General features: G+C 48.1%; 1 protein-coding gene across 2 annotated transcripts; it reads right to left on the bottom strand.

Annotated features, from left to right (window-relative positions):
- Positions 1-3,462: 3,462 nt before the first annotated feature.
- LOC102409965 (taurochenodeoxycholic 6 alpha-hydroxylase) lies at positions 3,463-16,662 on the bottom strand. Of its 2 annotated transcripts, XM_044945044.2 has the most exons (12): positions 16,399-16,661; positions 13,650-13,791; positions 12,300-12,344; positions 11,741-11,868; positions 10,366-10,490; positions 9,863-10,017; positions 9,315-9,421; positions 9,041-9,231; positions 8,810-8,943; positions 7,045-7,109; positions 6,824-6,900; positions 3,463-3,990 (listed from the first exon to the last, which is right to left on the bottom strand). In XM_044945044.2, the coding sequence occupies exons 1-12, from the start codon at positions 16,591-16,593 to the stop codon at positions 3,795-3,797; spliced, it is 1,560 nt and encodes a 519-aa protein (XP_044800979.2). In that variant the 5' UTR covers positions 16,594-16,661; the 3' UTR covers positions 3,463-3,794. The 2 variants fall into 2 exon arrangements, with proteins under 2 accessions (XP_044800979.2, XP_044800980.2); XM_044945045.2 differs by lacking the exons at positions 9,041-9,231; positions 9,863-10,017 and having other exon boundaries at positions 8,810-8,959; positions 9,309-9,421; positions 16,399-16,662.
- Positions 16,663-17,099: the final 437 nt, after the last annotated feature.

The raw sequence follows: 17,099 nt of genomic DNA, 5'->3' as shown, positions 1-17,099 counted from the left end.
TCTCAATGATCCGCGAATGTTCATAATTTGATCTCTGGTTCCTCTGTTTTTTAAACCCAGATTGCACATATGGAAATTCTTGATTCACATACTGCTGAATCCTAGCTTGAAGGATTTTGAGCATAATCTTGCTAGCATGTAATGTGAGCACAAGGATATGTAGTTTGAACACACTTTAGCATTGCCCTTCTTGGGGATTGGAATGAAAACTGACCTTTGCCAGTCCTGTGGCCACTGCTGAGTTTTCCAAATTAGCTGACATATTGAGTGCAGTCCTTTAAAGAGCATCATCTTTGAGGATTTTAAATAAAGATACATAAAACATCATCACTGGATGTTACTAACCGTATTTTTATAAAAAGGAAGATTCTGATGACCATATATTCAATATCTTAGAACTTTTCAGGCAAATTTAAGAGTTTAGTAAGACCAGCTTGTTGGTCCTAGCTGTACTGGTGAAAGCGCTGAAGAAAATCGATGAGGTTGGGGATTCAAATTCCCAGGCCAAACTACATGTAATTTACCAGAAAGCTTCAATATCTGACCTGAAAGAAGCCTTTGTTTCCTGTAGCCACAGGGCCTCAGCCAGGGCTGAGATTTGTGAAAACAATATCCAGAGTCTCATCCTGTCAGTGTCTGAATTACATGCAAATTGATTTCCCAATCTTCTGCCAAAGTGTGCGCATTTATTGGGAAGTAATGGGAACCTGACATTGGAATGGGGACATATGGGAAGATCCCAGTGAAGCTCAAAACATTAAACCCCTAAATTTAGCTACTTCTTCTTTACCAACTGATGAATATATGTGTTCTAGTTCTGCATTCCAGAACCAGAAAAATAACTTTAGGAGGGGTGGGTATACAGCACCTCTAGGTGGCAATAACTGGCATGTCTGAGGTAAGGTTCTCCAGGCGAGGGTAAATGCTCTAAATTAAAGGCCAATGTATGGTGCTATTTGTTTTTTTTACTTTATTGACTTCTAGTTGATTTGCAATACTGTGTTACTTTCAGGTGTACAGCAAAGAGATTCAGATATATGCACTATATGCATACATATTCTTTTTTAGATTCTTCTCCATTATAGGCTATCAAAATATATTGAATAAGATTCCTGTGCTATACAGTAAAATCTTGATATTTATCTACTTTATACACAGTAGTGTGTATTGATTAATCCCATGCTGCTGCTGCTGCGGCTAAGTCACTTCAGTCGTGTCCGATTCTGTGTGACCCCATAGACAGCAGCCCACCAGGCTCCCCCGTCCCTGGGATTCTCCAGGCAAGAACACTGCAGTGGGTTGCCATTTCCTTTTCCAATGCATGAAAGTGAAAAGTGAAAGTGAAGTCGCTCAGTCGTGTCTGACTTTTAGCAACCCCATGGACTGCAGCCCACCAGGCTCCTCCGTCCATGGGAGTTTTCAGGCAAGAGTACTGGAGTGGGGTGCCATTGACTTCTCCGGATTAATCCCATACTTCTAATTTATTCCTTTCTCCCTTACTCCTTGGTAAGCAAATGCATGTTTCAATGACTGTGAGTCCATTTCTGTTCTGTAAACAAGTTCATTCATATTATTTTGTAATTATTACACACTGCCTCCATTCCTTTTATTTATTTATTTATTTTCATTGGAGGCTAATTACCTTACAATATTGTGGTGGTTGTTCCCATACGTTGACTGAGAATGGATGTACATGCATCCCCTTTTCCTGAACCCCCCCACCCCATCTCACTGGGTTCTCCCAGAGCACCAGCTTTGAGTGCCCTGCTTCATGTATTGAACTTGCACTGGTCATCTGTTTTACATATGGTAATATACATGTTTCAATGCTATTCTCTCATATCATCCCACTCTTGCTTCTACCACATAGTCCAAAAGTCTGTTCTTTACATCTGTGTCTCTTTTGCTGTCTTCCATATAGGGTTGCCGTTACCATCTTTCTAAATTCTAAATATATGCTTTAATGTACTGTATTGGTTTTTCTCTTTCTGACTTACTTCACTCTGTATAATAGGCTCCAGTTTCTTCCATCTCATTAGAACGGACTCAAATGCGTTCTTTTTTACAGCTGAGTAATACTGCATTGTGTATATGTACCACAACTTCCTTATCCATTCGTCTGCCAATGGACATCTAGGTTGCTCCATGTCCTGGCTATGGTAAACTGTGCTGTGATGAACATTGGGCTACACGTGTCTCTTTCAATTCTGGTTTCCTCAGTGTGTGTACCCTGAAGTGGGATGGCTGGGTCATATGGCAGTTCTATTTCCAGTTTTTTAAGGAATCTCCACACTGTTCTCCACAGTGGCTATACTAGCTTGCATTCCCAACTGAGGCATTGTCATTTCTGCCTTACCCTCTGGAGAAGCTCAGTATTTACAAGTGTCCTGAGGGGCCTGGCTTCTCCCTGCGTGGCAGCCAAGACTTGTGCCCAGCTGGTTCCTCCCAGGCCCTCCTGCACACACACACCCCCACCCCTTGTGGCATCTGAGGAGCCTGCAGGTCCTGTCCATGGGGAAGGGCTGCCAGGGGGCTGGTGACTTGGCCAGGCTGGGCTCTTCTCAAATCTCTTCTGGGGTGAAGGAGACCCTTGTGCCTGACCAAGTCTGTAAGTCTCCCCTGCTCAGCACAGGGTGGGTGCTGGCTGGGCCCCTCTACAGATGTGGTGAGAAAGCTACCACAGAAGAAGAGGCAGGCTCCTTCTTTGACAGGTGTTGGAGTGAGCGTCTTCCCTCTGAACCTTAGGCGACAAGGCCTTTCTCCTGACTCAGCTGTCATGGGAGCCTCAGGCGCCAGGCAGGGTGTGGGGCTTGAGTGACTCCAGAGTGTGAAGCTGCAGGGGGGCTGGACACGCTCTCCCTGCTAGGGTCTCGGCCCCATAGAGCAGGTGCTGTCTCCACTCCTCCTCCCCACTGTTATTCCCTCCCCTTATCTCTCTTCTGCTTCATCCAACTCCTTTCAGACAAGACACACGCATTCCATATAATATTGCACACTTTATCCAGGGATGGGGACAGAGGAAACCATGTGAGTGAAACGGGGGTAGACCCATCTCACACAGGAGAGAGCGGTGGCCCAGGGTGAAGGAGTCACACAGGATTTAACAGGTCCAGTGATGGCTCCCCAGGTGTTCTTGTCCTAGTTCCCAGAACCCCAGAATAAGCCTGTTTGATCTGAGTTGCCCAGGTAAGCACAAAGTCTTGATGAAAGAGAAGGTTATATGAAGACAGAAGCAGAGGGACATTTGAAGATGCTGCTGGATTTGAATGTAGAGGAGGGCCCAGGAGCCAAGGAATGCAAGGATTGCAGCTCTAGATGCAAAAATGGCAAAAAAGCAGGATCCTGTCCCAGGTCCCTGGATGAGGGGCGAGTCAACATCTTGGTTGTGTCCAGGGAAACCCTTTTCAGACTTCTCACTCCAGAGCCATCAGAGGATAACTTTGTGTTGTTCTAAGTCTATAAGGCAGAGAGAATTCATTTTGCCATCAAAACAGAAGTGAATACAGGGACAGACAGGCAGGCAGAAGGGGAGAAACACAGGAGAGAACAGACAGACTGGAGGGTGTTGGGTGATCAGGATTCCGGTGGACAGTGAGAGATACAGGGGGTCAGAGACAGATGGAGATATAGCAGATAGGGAGCCTGGAGAAAGGTGAGAGGAGAAGGGCAGAAAGTCAGCTGGGAAGGAGGCATGAGATGAGGCAAGCTGGCACGGGGAAGACAGAAGCAAGAAGTGGGCAAAGGGGCAAGGACAGGAGAGAGTGACAGCAAGACAGGATGGTGGGCAGGGGCCCTCAGAGCTTGTCCTTGTCCCCACCTGGATCAGAGAGCTTCCTGAGCTGCAAGTGGATCCCATTTTTGGATCTCAGCACCATGACTGGCATGGGCACAGGGACCCTGGAGGGATCCGGTGACAGCTCAAAGCGAAGCAAGGTCAGGGCCACGGCCACCTTCAACTCATTCATGGCAAACTGCTTCCCGATGCAGTTCCTAGGTTTGGAGATAAAAAGGAAGTAAGCAGAGGCTTCTAACCCCTGTTGAGCACAGGGAATCAGGGCTCTCCTACAGGTGGCCCAGCCCTGATCCCTTCCTTACTCATCACACTCAACTTGCCAGCAAAGCTCTCCCCCTGACAGATGACAAAGCCCACCTCCCTACAGACTAGCTCCTAACTCATATCCTGCTCTCAGCAGGAAAACCTGGGGAGCATCAGTGCTCTAAGCCTCAGAGTCAAGTCAAGTGGATCAAGACTGTGAACTAGTACTTTATTCACCTGTCCACTGGCAATTCCCGGTTTCAGGTCAGCCCAGGGCACTGTAGGGGCAGGGTGGACAGCCTCTCAGGACCTTACCACCTACGGTGGACAGACAGGCTGCCCAGTCCCCAGAGAAGACAAGCAGGGCTGTGCAAGGAATCAGAATGGCAATAGGGAGGCTTCCTGGAGAGGACAAGGGTTAACCACCCTGAACCTACTGGACCCATTCCTTCCCAGTTAATGGTCTAGGTTCCTGTCTCCCTCAGTCCCTCAGTCAATCTACCTTTGGAATGTTCCATTCTAATCCAGAAATGACCCTCCTTGCCATCACTTGGTCTCCTCATCAGGCCTTTTCAGCCTCCATTCCTCCCTTCCCTCTAAACCCACAGTAGCTCCAGGCCTGCTCTGTTCCGCATCACAGGGAGCACACGTCCCAGTGCCTCAGTGGCATCACAGCCCTCTCTGGATTCTTCCTCACTCACCTGGGGTCTGTCCCTCTCGTCTTCCTGACTCAGGGACGGTTGAGGTCCCCTCCCCTCGCCTCTGCCATCCTCATGCTCAAGGCTCCATCCAGTGACCACCACCCTCACCCCCTCTGCTGGCTGCACCTCTGCCCACTCTGGACCCTCAGGGCACCATGGGTGTAACTCAAGGACGCAGCACATCCAGTGCCCAGCACAGTGCTGGATCGTGGATCCTCCACAGTCTGCCCAAGGAATGAGTGAGTGAAAGAGTGGATGTGTGAATGACGTCTGTCTTGAGGAGACATGTTGTTGACAGTGAGCCCTGGGGGAGGACAGCGTTATCATCCCTGTGTTCCCATCTCCTAGCACAGGTCTTGGCACACGGAGACACGCTTAATACATACTTTCACATTTGAACAATATTAATTGAATTGAAAACAACTCAGGTGGAATGAGAATATAAGAAATATTCAGTCTGAAGTAGGAATCAAGCTGCCGAGTCCCTTGTGCCCTCTAGTAGCAACTGAATGACCTGCAGCCATGTCTACAAGAAAGGACTGGACCCTGGTGTAAACCAAATTCTAGAATCAATAAGACAGTTTACTTGAACACTGTTCTGTAAAGGTTGATTCATCAACTGAAAGTTTCCTAGATCTGTACAGTCAGAGAAAACTTGCTTCTACTAAGTTACAAAGTCACTGTTGTTACTATTTCAGGGGAGGTTCTGTGCCCTTTAAGATTTTCACAGCAACCATTTAGGAGTGTATCAGTCAGGCTAACAGCTATTTCAAGGGTGCTTTATGTTTTACATGCAATAGATTTTTCAAATGCACGTGTCAAACACAAAATACTCTCCCCCATGTAGGGAAAGAGCAAATTAGCCAAAATGGCATTGTCAGGCGCTCTCTTTCTGCGGTCTCTCACTGTTGCCTCAAGGTTTGTAGCTAATGATTATGGAACAGCTAGATCACGTATAGCACTGCGTACGTGAGTCACATGGTACTCGCTTGGACTCTGGCTACTTTTGTTATATAAGCTCCACCTGCAAAAGGTCAGGGGGCGGTGTGTGGTACGCCTTTATGAGTTTGACTATGAAAGCCCTGGTTACTGCTGCATTGGGGCCACGTTGGAGCGACATCATGGTTATATTATATGAGGTTATGTTCTAGCTATGTTATGGTTTCTACGGCTGCTGCTACGGCGGCTGCGTCAGGCCGGACAGAGCTGTGTTATGGCGGCCATAACACAGCCAGGAGAGAATAAACGTGTCTGCAGTTCCTATGGCTCCTCCAATCCTCCTCCAGCCTCTTAGCTGACGCTTTGCATCTATCCTGGGTTCAGCAAACAGTGTGCACAGTATGAACAGTGAGAAACTGGCATCATGAGCAGGATCAGCAATAGACTTCCCAAAGCAGGCTTGATTGTCCTCCACTTTAAAGTTTTGCGTACTAACATTACTCTGTATAATCTGGGACTATGGTATCTAAACTCTGCTTTTTAATAAAGAATTTTGGCAACAGAAAATATATGTCATGGTTATGTTAATACACAGTCAAATCTATGTCGGATATACTGCAGGAAGTGAGAACACACTCATGACTGTGAAACTTTCTTCAAACTACAACTGTAACTGATCACATACATGACTTGAAGCCTCAGGACATGGAATTCCCAATCCTGGCAAGCACGCTGAATACAGTGAGGGTGGACAGGTGAATTAAGCAGAAAGACAGTGGGCTGACTAGGAAGGCGGGAACAGAGAAAATCATCTTTTAAGGTGACTGAAATTGTGCTAACCAAACGTGTGTAGTTTAAATTTCATGAAGACCTGTAACGCTCAAACATCATACTCCTAGAGTGAGGAAAACACTGGATACTTTGGATTGGCCACTGACATGGAAATGAGGTCAATTCTTGTGGACAATAGGAGGTCAGTGTCAGAGTGGTGGGCCCTGAAGACCTTCTTGTACATGGAGACCCACACCTCCTTCTCAGTACATCAACATACAAGGACAGAACTTCATGCTCCTCATATGAAGGTAGACAGTCACACACATCGGGTAGCAACCTGTGACACTTGCCTCCCCCAGAACAGAGGCCTCACCTGGATCCTCCTGAGAAGGGCAGGAAGGCATGGCTGTGTCGAGTAGAACCTGGCGCAAACCGAGTTGGCTCAAACACCTGCAGAGAGAGCACCAGGGCCAGGACATTTGGGGTCAAACCCCTCACATGAATGCACTGGCGGATAAGAATCCCAGAGAGGGAGCAGGGGAAGGGTTTGGTGTCGAGAGAGCATCCCATCTCCTCCTCCCAGGTCCAACGTACCTCTGGGTTCGGCCACACCTTCGGGTTGTGATGAAGCCTGTAAATGGAGAGGGAGACTAAGATTCCTGTGGGGCAGAGGAGAGAGAGAAGCCTGATGGTCCCCTAGTGCAGGGGATGTGCGGCTTCACAAAAGTCCTGGGAGCCATCATGGGAGCACCCTCGGTCACTCTGAAAGAAATGATGCTCTTGCAAGCCAGGTGGGCGGGGCATGACAAAGCACACGATCACAGATTAGGGGTAGGTGACCACAGCCCAGGATTGAGAATTAAAAGAACTGCAAGGTTATGCTTAGGAGCAGCTCAGGTGACAACTCACATTTATCAAGTGCCATCATGAAGCTGGGGAATGTGCAAGAATCATTTAATCCTCACGCAAGCACTCCTGTCCCCACAAGCCCATGAAGCACCTGAGCCTCAGAGAGGTTAAGGGTTGGGTCTATGATCCCACAGGAGGGAACAGGGCTGGGATTCAGACCCACTGGGTGCTGAGTCAGTGGGTGGCCTCCAGCCATGGCAGGGCTCAGACCTCATCATCACCTGCTCTTTGCCATCGACCAGAGGGCACCTCAGAGACTAGAGCCTCTGACCCATGACAGTGGAGTCTTTTGAGCTCCCTCTCTTATTTACACCCCATATGGAAGCACCATGCCTCCCTCTGGTTCTGCCTTCATGATTCAAGAATCAGAATTTTAGGCTCTATTTTAAGACTGCACAGAAGGGTCAACATTTATTTGTTGAGCTTTGTTGCATTAAAGTTTTGTGTCAAACATTTTTTCTTTCAGTAAAGGTTAATTACTTTTCAATGGTGTGTTAGTTTCTGCCATACTACAGTGCAAATAAGGCACAGTTATGTATCTATATATATGGAGAAGGAAATGGCAACTCACTTCAGTATTCTTGCCTGAGAAATGTCATGGACAGTGCATTCTGGTAGGCTACCCTCTATGGGGTCACAAAAAAGCCAGACATGATTTAGCAACTAAACAACAGCTATATCCCCTTCATCTTGCACCTCTCTCCCCATTCCCATTCCACCCCTCTAGGTCATTTCAGATAATCAGGCTGGGCTTCCTTTTATATAGCAGCTTTCCACTAGATACATACTAGTATTTTACACATGATAGTCTATCTGTGTCGATGTTACTTTCTCAATTTGTCCTACCCTCTCCTTTCCCTCCTGCGTACACAAGTCCATTCCCTATGTCTGCATCTACATTCCTGCTCTGCAAATACATTCATCTGCATTATTTTCCTAGATTCTATATATACATGTGTGTGTTAATATGTGATATTTGTTTTTCTCTTTCTGAGTGCTTCCCTCTGTATAACAGGCTGTAGATTCTTCCACCTCACTGCAACTGACTCATATTTGTTCCATTTTATACTGAGTAATATTCCATTGTGTATACGGACCACAGCTTCATATCCATTCATCTATCAGTGGACACCTATATACACATCTATCAGTTGCTTCCACGACCTGGCTATTGTAAACAATGCTGCAATGAACACTGAGGCACATGTGCCTTTTGGATTCTGTTTTCCCAAGGTATATTCCTAGTAGTAGGACTGTTGAGTATATGGTAGTATTAATCCTAGGATTTATGGAAAAGCATTTTTTAAAACTCATTCAAACTACAGAATAAATATTATCTTCAGGCAGACAAGAACCAGAGCATCCTGGAACTGGAAATGCACAGGTGGATTACTGGTCTACCACGTGGTCCTACACAGTGCTTAGCTGAGTGGTGAGGTGAAGTTCATACCTGCAGGTAAGGAGCGTCCATCAGGGAAGGTGATGGGCTTGCTCAGCTCTCTGCCAGTGACTGGTACTGGTGGGTAGAGTCTCATGGCCTCCTTGATGCACATGGTCGTGTAGGGCATCTGGTCCAGATGGTCCCTGAAAGGAAGCCCATCTGAGGGCAGGCAGGACTGGACAAACACGGATTCTCTCTAGTTCAGGTGGGCCAGGGCTCTTCCATCTCCAGGACGCTCACCAGGTGATGGAGGCACCATCCCCCAGGAGGCTCTGGATCTCTTCCCGACACCTCTGCTGATGTTCTGGGTGGGAGGCTAGAGCATAGAGGATCCAGGAGATGGCACTGGCTGTGGTGTCGTGACCCTCAAACATGAACGTGTCCACCTCAGCACGGAGGTCCTTGTCAGACAAGCTGCTCCCATTCTCCATCTGTGTAGGCAGGACCAGAGTGCAGGTCTGCCCTTCCTGTGTATTTCTGCCCAAAGGCTCAGGCCTCTCCTGCCCACACTCACTCTGGCAAAGAGGAGGATGTCCAGGAAGTCCAAGTGCCTCCTGCTCCTCACCTTCTCCAGCTCTCCCTCCTTCTGCAGGTGAGCCTTCCTCTCCTTGATCACTGCATCTGTCCCAGATCAGTGGTTTCCAGCCAGAACTGAGCACTCTGGGCAGTTCAGATTCTGTACCCACCATAACCCCATTTGCTCCTCAGGCCCAGTCTGGGTGCCAGGTGGATGAGGGTGAGGGTGGGACTGGGTGAGCAGGTCAGGAATTAGGGCGCCAACACATTCTACTCTAGACGGGAATCCCGACAGTAGCACAGCCCTTGGGCCTCTGGCTGAATGCTGCTTGGATAGGGTCTCACTCAGTCATCACCAACATGGGGACTCCTGTAACTCCCTGTTCAACACCTGACTCCCTGACCTCTGGGTTCCCAGTCCCTGCAGCAGGTGGGTCTGTGCCAGCTCCTGAAGAGGAAGCAGAAGTCTGGGATCTGCCTAAGGGGTCAAGGCCAGGCCAAGTGAGCCTGATGAACGTGGGGGAGCAGCCCAGGAGGGAGGGGAACCTGTGTGTTGATGGGCGAGCTGGCAGGCCCGGTGGTTCCAGCGGCCTTCAGGGGTCAGCCTGTAGATGAGGTCGTTCTGGTGGAACGCATTCCGCAGTCGGGAAATAATCAGATGACTGAGGTCCTTGATGGCCTGGATGTAGGACTGGGAGTTCCTGAAGGGAAAGGACGCAGAAGAGGCTGGAGTTGAGGGAGGCACTGACCTGGAGAGGGTCAGATTCCTCAGGTAACACCGAGGCATTGTGATTTCTGCCTCATTTCCCGGGAGCCCTCCCCCAAAGTCCTTTACAGGTGTCCTGAGAGGCCAGGCTTCTCCCTGAGCAGGAGTCAGGGACCTCTGACTGAGTCAAGGGTGGTCTGGGTGGAATCTGACCGTGGTGCATGTCTCTCTGTAGAATGTTACTTTTTGTACTGATAAACATCCACACTGCCCTTACTGCCTCTCAGGTAAGTCCTTCCCATTCGGGAAAACAGGACCCTGCCCTTGAAGAGCTGTCACTGACCTGTCTGTCTGGACGCTGCCCTGTTGGCTGAAGGCGCACTTCATGATGGTGTCCAGGGTCATCAAGGAGACATCTCCAAAGATCTCCAGATGTGAGTCCTGGCTGACGAGCTCCTCCCACTTGTCCTGTGGAGGGAGGAGGCACTGGCCCTGCTCTGCTCCCCTAGAAGACCTGTGCTGCTGGGTCCAGGCTTTCTCTTTGTCTCTACATCTTCAGATGAGATTTCCCCATTTTCTAAGCAGACATCTTTTAGCAACTTAGGCCTGTAACAACCCATGTGTAATGTGATGCCTATTTTTTCTGAATCATTCTTATATATGCAGTTATATTCTCCTCTAATATCCTAACTAATTCTGAATATGTGGAATAATTTATGAAAATAACCACCTTTGGCAGAGCAGAAAGCATAGTTTCTCAGGGGACAAAGGGAGAACTTTTGTGTCCTGATGTCAGATCTGGACAGGTGATATCCAATACTGCTGCTGCTGGTGCTGCTAAGTTGCTTCAGTCTTGTCCAACTCTGTGCGACCCCATAGATAGCAGCCCACCAGGCTCCCCCTTCCCCAGGTTTCTCCAGGCAAGAACACTGGAGTGAGTTGCCATTTCCTTCTCCAATGCATGAAAGTGAAAAGTGAAAGTGATAGTGAAGTCGCTCAGTCTCAGTTGTGTCCGACTCTTTGTGACCCCATGGACTGCAGCCTACCAGGCTCTTCCATCCATGGGATCTTCCAGGCAAGAGTACTGGAGTGGGTTGCCATTGCCTTCTCTAATATCCAACACTAGGAAGCAAATATTTCAAGGCAAGGAAAAGCTAAAATGGCTCTAATGGGGCATGAGCTACTCAATTGCTTTCGTTCATCTAATGTTAGCTAAGAACAGGTGGTACCTGGTCTGGATCAGAGGTGGTGTTTGTGAAGACCCAGCTCTGTGAATGTAGACCTGGCCTCATTTCCTCCCATGAGTGGCTCAGTGATGTGCAGAAGCCATGGAACCCAGGTCAGAGCCCACCTCTGTGACATCCTGGGATTTCCACTCTGCCTCCACAGCTGCCATTGCCCAGGCCAGACAGGGACACTTTGAGCTGACCTCCTTGATCTACTCCCCTGTGTTCAAACATGGAGATGGGAGAAGAGTGGACCCTGAATACACCGTGGCCCTGATTTCTCTTGGTGAGGAGAAAAGTATGGATCCAGGTTGGTGCCTAGATGTTCCTCTGTCCCACCTAGCTTTAATGAGTGCTGTCTCCTACTAAGTCATGAGTGCATCATTCTGGGTGGCTCTATTCAATAGGTGTCTGAGGGACATAAGTGTCTGATAGTGGACTACGGCAGCTGTCCTGGATTCTAGTACGTATGGTGACAATTGATGGACTCACCAGCATCACTCGGACAGACTCGGCCATGATTCCCACGTAGGGCTTCAGGATGTCATAATGGAAGGCTGGGGTCAGCATCCGCCGGTGCTGGTACCACGTCTGCCCCTCCAATAGCAGCAAACCTGTCCCTGGACCACAAATGGGTGTGTATTGGTGTCGCGGAGGCTAGGGCCCTCTTGGGAGGAACCAAGGGTGTCAGGAGAAGTCTCCTTATGGGCAGGGGTCAGCAAGGCCAGTACACTTCAGGAATGTGAATTTCCAGTATGTCTGTCCATAGCATGTGATTATGACAGCAATGAGGTCAAAAAGGTGTAAGGGGGCAGGTGATAAAAGAACTTATCAAAAAGTCGGGGAACATTAGAAAAGACTGAGAAGTGATGAAGAAGCAGCTAGGCTTCAGGAGGGCTACAGCGCCATTACAAAGACTGATGGTATTTCGAAAAATGAGGTTTGATTCAGAGATGAGGTTGCCTGGCACCTGTTCCCCATTTACGCAAAACAACCACTCTTGGTTAACCTAACGGGTGGGTGGCTTGCAGTTTTATTTAAATGTACTTACCAATCCAGGGCTTTATGAATCTGTGGATAATTTGAGCCTTTGGGTCTGAAAAGTAAGGAGGGAAGATGGATGGGACCAAACACGGAGACAGCCTCTAGAGCAGCTGAGGTCTAGACCTTGGCTCCCTTCCCTTCCTGGTGCTTGCCAAACAGCACTCACTCTGAAGCCACCACCCACTTGCCTCCCATCCCTGACTCTCTCTGTCCTGATAGTCACCGTGGTCCCAGGAAAGTAGACTCAGTGTTGCAGAGCAGAACACCCACAGGACTAAGATGGTGAATTGCCCTGAAACATAAACTCTGTTCAGTGCCATAGAATGAGACAGAATCTGTGATTTTTCTATAGTCAGTGGTGGTCTGGCCATCTCAAGACCCAGCAATCCCACTGCTGGGCATACACACTGAGGAAACCAGACTTGAAAGAGACATGTGTACCCCAATGTTCATCGCAGCACTGTTTATAATAGCCAGGACATGGAAGCAACCTAGATGTCCATCAGCAGATGAATGGATAAGAAAGCTGTGGTACATGTACACAATGGAGTATTACTCAGCCATTAAAAAGAATACATTTGAATCAGTTCTAATGAGGTGGATGAAATTGGAGCCTATTATACAGAGTGAAGTAAGCCAGAAAGAAAAACACCAATACAGTATACTAATGCATATATATGAAATTTAGAAAGATGGTAACGATAACGCTGTATGAGAGACAGCAAAAAAGACACAGATGTAGAGAACAGTCTTTTGGACCCTGTGGGAGAGGGAGAGGGTGGGATGATTTGGGAGAATGGCATTGAAACATGTATAATATCATATAAGAAACGAATTGCCAGTCCAGGTTCGATGCAGGGTACAGAATGCTTGGGGCTGGTGCACTGGGATGATCCAGAGGGATGGTATGGGAACGGAGGTGGGAGGGGGGTTCAGGATGGGGAGCACGTGTACACCCGTGGCAGATTCATGGTGATTTATGGCAAAACCAATACAATATTGTAAAGTAATTAACCTCCAATTAAAATAAATAAATTTAATTAAAAAAAAAAAGACCCAGGACAGGCAACAGTGAAAGGTGCCCAACCTAAGACAGTGTGGACAAGGAATTGGCTCCAGGTCTGGGATCATCTCAATTTGTTTGTAAAAAGAAAAGAGACGTAAAAGAGAATCCAGGTCCACCAGGAGTAAGGCATTTAATAATAGTAAATAATGTTGTCCTATCTGGCTTTGGTTGGGAGGGTGTTTGGAGGAATTCAGGCCTTGGCATCTGATGTGCCTGTGTCTTCTGGAATTTCACACCCAGGGGCATGTACTCAAATGGAAGATTGTCTCCGGCTGAGGGTTTCCCTCTCACCTGATCTCCCCAGGACCATCTTCATGTAGTCAGGGTCGTAGACCAATATGAAGGCCCTTGTGCCCCACATCCAGCGAACACAGGCCCTTGGGTATTTCTCTACCCTTTTCAGTAGCTGTGGCAGCTCGTCCTCCTCTTGGAACTGTCACCAAGGGAAAGACAAGACAATGACTTCTTTCTTTTAGTTCCAGAGCAGGAGTGGAGGTGAAGGCCTGTGAGGGCACCAGGTGGTCACTCTACATCCATCAGCAGAACTAAGAGTTTAGAACGATTTCTTCTGACCTGGAATCTCATCCAACCTTGCAGGCTGTCCACCATTCTCCTAAGATCGGATTCTGTCCCATGTCAAGTAGAGTTATGGGCCAACACTACAAACTGCCTACAGAATCTTACATCAAAGGTAACTCCATGGCTTGTGAAACATTTGGAAATAATTTGCACACAGTGACATAACTTCTTGAGCAATTTATGATAATTTGTATCACTTGGTGGGCTTCCCTGGCACCTCAGGTATTATGAATTTACCTACAAAGTGGGAGACCTGGGTCAATGCCTGGGTTGGGAAGACTCCCTGGAGAAAGTAAGCAAGTTTTCATATTACTTGGTTTATTTAGAGAAGAGATAAATATTTTAAGAATTTAATTTATATATTAGTTTCATTTGCCATCCTGATCATATATATGTTTGATGTTATCCCAGCATACATTTAATGTATATGAGTATGAAAGAATGTTTGGAATGTGTATGGCTAGGTGAAAAAAATTAAATATTACATTGTGTGTGTAATATTATTTTCCATATTGAGTGTGTGCACAGTTGTAGGATAGATTCTGCATGTACACATATGAGAATGGTATTGAAATAAGATTTTGATATGTGGATTTTTGATCTCATTTTCATTGACTAATTGTCAGAAACTTTTGTGCACTTCCCGTCTTGTGGTGGAATCTTTGTACACCCCTGAGTGTGGACCACAAAGGCCTTTCCTTTCTGAATTTACCCTCTCTCTTCTTGCCCTGACAGGCTGGCGATTCCACGGACACATTGCTCTGCCCCCAGGATGCTGCTGCCGGCGCTTCCTGCACCGGGTCCACCTGCTCATCTTCCGTGTCTTTGCTCATGTTCTTCCCTGCACCTGGTGGCCTGTCATCTTTACCACAGAGCAACTGCCTCTCCTCTACTTTGGAGACTCAGTTTGTTTTGTTACCTCTGGATTTCTGGTCAACAGTTGATCCCAGGCAAGTTCCAAATAGTCCCATCATCTTTATTTCAATGGCTTCTGTGCAACTCAGATCAAACCCTCTACACTTTGGTATCTGACCTCTACCAGCATCTTTCTACCATCAAGACTCACCAGCTCTGAGGCAATTTGGCTACTCTGGGTCACGTTCCTTCACTGAGCTTGTGTTTACTGAGCAGTAACTCTGTGCCAGACACAGATTGAAGGCACTAAATTAGGCAGCGGCTCGAGATGCTTGTCTGTTTGGAGACTGCAGGCTAGTGAAGTAGACTGAGAGAGCAAGTGCCATAAGCGGAGGGCATCATGAATGTGTGATGGACAGAAGACAAAGCCTATGAGGAAGCTTTGGGGAAGGGGGCCTAACTCAGACCTGGATGTGAGGAAGTCTGCCTGCACTTGCTTTTTCTTTGGCTCCTAATTTACCAAGATGCTTTCAGGATAGAAACATGAACCAGAGGCAAGGTTTCCCAGAAGAAGCTCATCGCTATGATCTGCAGAGAGAAATAGCTGCATCTAGTTAGCACTGACTTGTGGGAAGGACATCCAAGGGAAAAAGACTGTCCTCTCCACTCCTGGGAGATTCAGGATGAAAATGACTTGGGTCTGGGACTTGTGAGACACTCATTGGAGGGATGAGATCATTCCAGGGAGAGGGCACATGGGAGCTGAGTCCCAGAGGCTGGAATGCACAGGCAACGGGGAAGGACCTTGAGTGACCTGGGGTGCAGGAGATTAGGAAGGAGAGGGGAGAGAGGTACTGGGCCAGCCTGCATGGGGCTTGGGCTGCTTCTAGTTCTTGTCTTTGGCTCCACTCTGCTCTAATCGTGCTGCTGAGGAAGAGAGACCTCAGCTCTCTGCAACCTGTGATTATCTCCTAAAACTTGTTTAAGCCACAGACCCTTGGTGACCCATTTCCATGTGGCCCCTGACTTTGCTCTGAGCTCCCCCACCCCCAGGCTTTGGTGCCGGTGCTGGGTGGGTAGGTGCTGCCCCTCCCAGCCTGCAAGCTGCTCCTTTCCCTCCTGCCTGTCCCTCCACACAATGGACTGACACCACTCTGTGCAGGCTCTGTTTTGGGCACTGAGGGTGAGGAGGATTACAGGCTCAGTTCCAAGAGCTCATAGTTCAGAGAGAGGGCACCAAACAGGCAGTTCTCCTCACCTGGCCCCATCATGGGAACTTTGCTCCTGTGTGTGGCCTCTGATGTGGGTTTCTGGCACTGACCTTACCGGACTAGAAAATCCCTTAGTCTGAATGAACCAAGCCGCTCTGTCTCCACACCTGACATAACCCAACCCCGCAGGTAAGCCTCTTTTCCTGTGACTTGACACCTTCTTAGATTCCTGTCTGTTGTCTCCACACACAGTGAACCCACGGGGCTGATCCATCAGACTGGACATCTGTGCTCTCAGGCAAGCACAGGGCCAGGTATGAACTTGCTGAGTGTGACCATGCTCTAGATCTCCAGCCCTCCCTGCTCTCCCACTCCCCCATCCAGCTCCATCCTACCTCCCACTTGTGTCCGTAGAACCAGTGGGAAGGAGGAGACGGGAACTGATGAAGGGCTTTGAGCAGCCACTGTCTGTGCAGGTAGAGCTGTGCCGCCTTGAGCAAAAGCAGAACCAGGCCGAGCAGGGAGACCACCTGCAGGAGCCCAGAGACCCCGCCCAGGGCTCTGGAGGGGCTCAGTGCAGAGACACTCATGGTGCAGTGGCTTCTGGATCGCTGACTGTCCCTGACTGTGGCTGACCTCCCCTGAGCACCCAGCCTGATCTGGGAGGATGTCCCCGCCCACCTGGGGGAGGGTGAAGGTGAAGGCAGAGCTCAGACCTGGGCCTCCAGATTTGCTGTTCTTTTTTTTTGTTTTGCTTAAACCAATCTCTCTTTTGTTACAAAATGTAAGTATTATAAAGAGAAGATAATATTTGTAACTTGATCTGGGAGTTTGAGTTTTTCTGGGATACTGCAAACTATCATATGCTTACATTTTTGAAACCTTTAGACAGTTTGAAATAAAACAGAAAAGTAAATATTTTTAAAAGCTTCCTGATGACTGAGTCCCTTCAGAGTTCTCCTGAAACTATCACACATTGATAATTGACTGTACCCCAATAAAAATTGGGCTGGTGGCACAAAAGGTAAAGAATCTGCCTGCAATGCAGGAGACCCAGGTTGATCCTTGGTCAGAAAGATCCCCTGGAGAAAGCAAT

Source organism: Bubalus bubalis, chromosome 6 (assembly GCF_019923935.1).
Source record: "Bubalus bubalis isolate 160015118507 breed Murrah chromosome 6, NDDB_SH_1, whole genome shotgun sequence".
Taxonomy (NCBI): domain Eukaryota; kingdom Metazoa; phylum Chordata; class Mammalia; order Artiodactyla; family Bovidae; genus Bubalus; species Bubalus bubalis.
Note: the sequence above shows the minus strand (reverse complement) of the source record. Positions and strands in the feature narration are given on the sequence as shown.

Coding starts and splice junctions, on each gene's coding strand:
- LOC102409965 (XM_044945044.2), bottom strand. CDS start 16,593: ATGAGTGTCTCTGCACTGAGCCCCTCCAGAGCCCTGGGCGGGGTCTCT. Junction 10,018..10,365: donor GGCAGCGTCCAGACAGACAG/GTCAGTGACAGC, acceptor CTTTCCCTTCAG/GAACTCCCAGTCCTACATCC. Junction 7,110..8,809: donor TGGACGCTCCTTACCTGCAG/GTATGAACTTCA, acceptor TCTGCCCCACAG/GAATCTTAGTCTCCCTCTCC.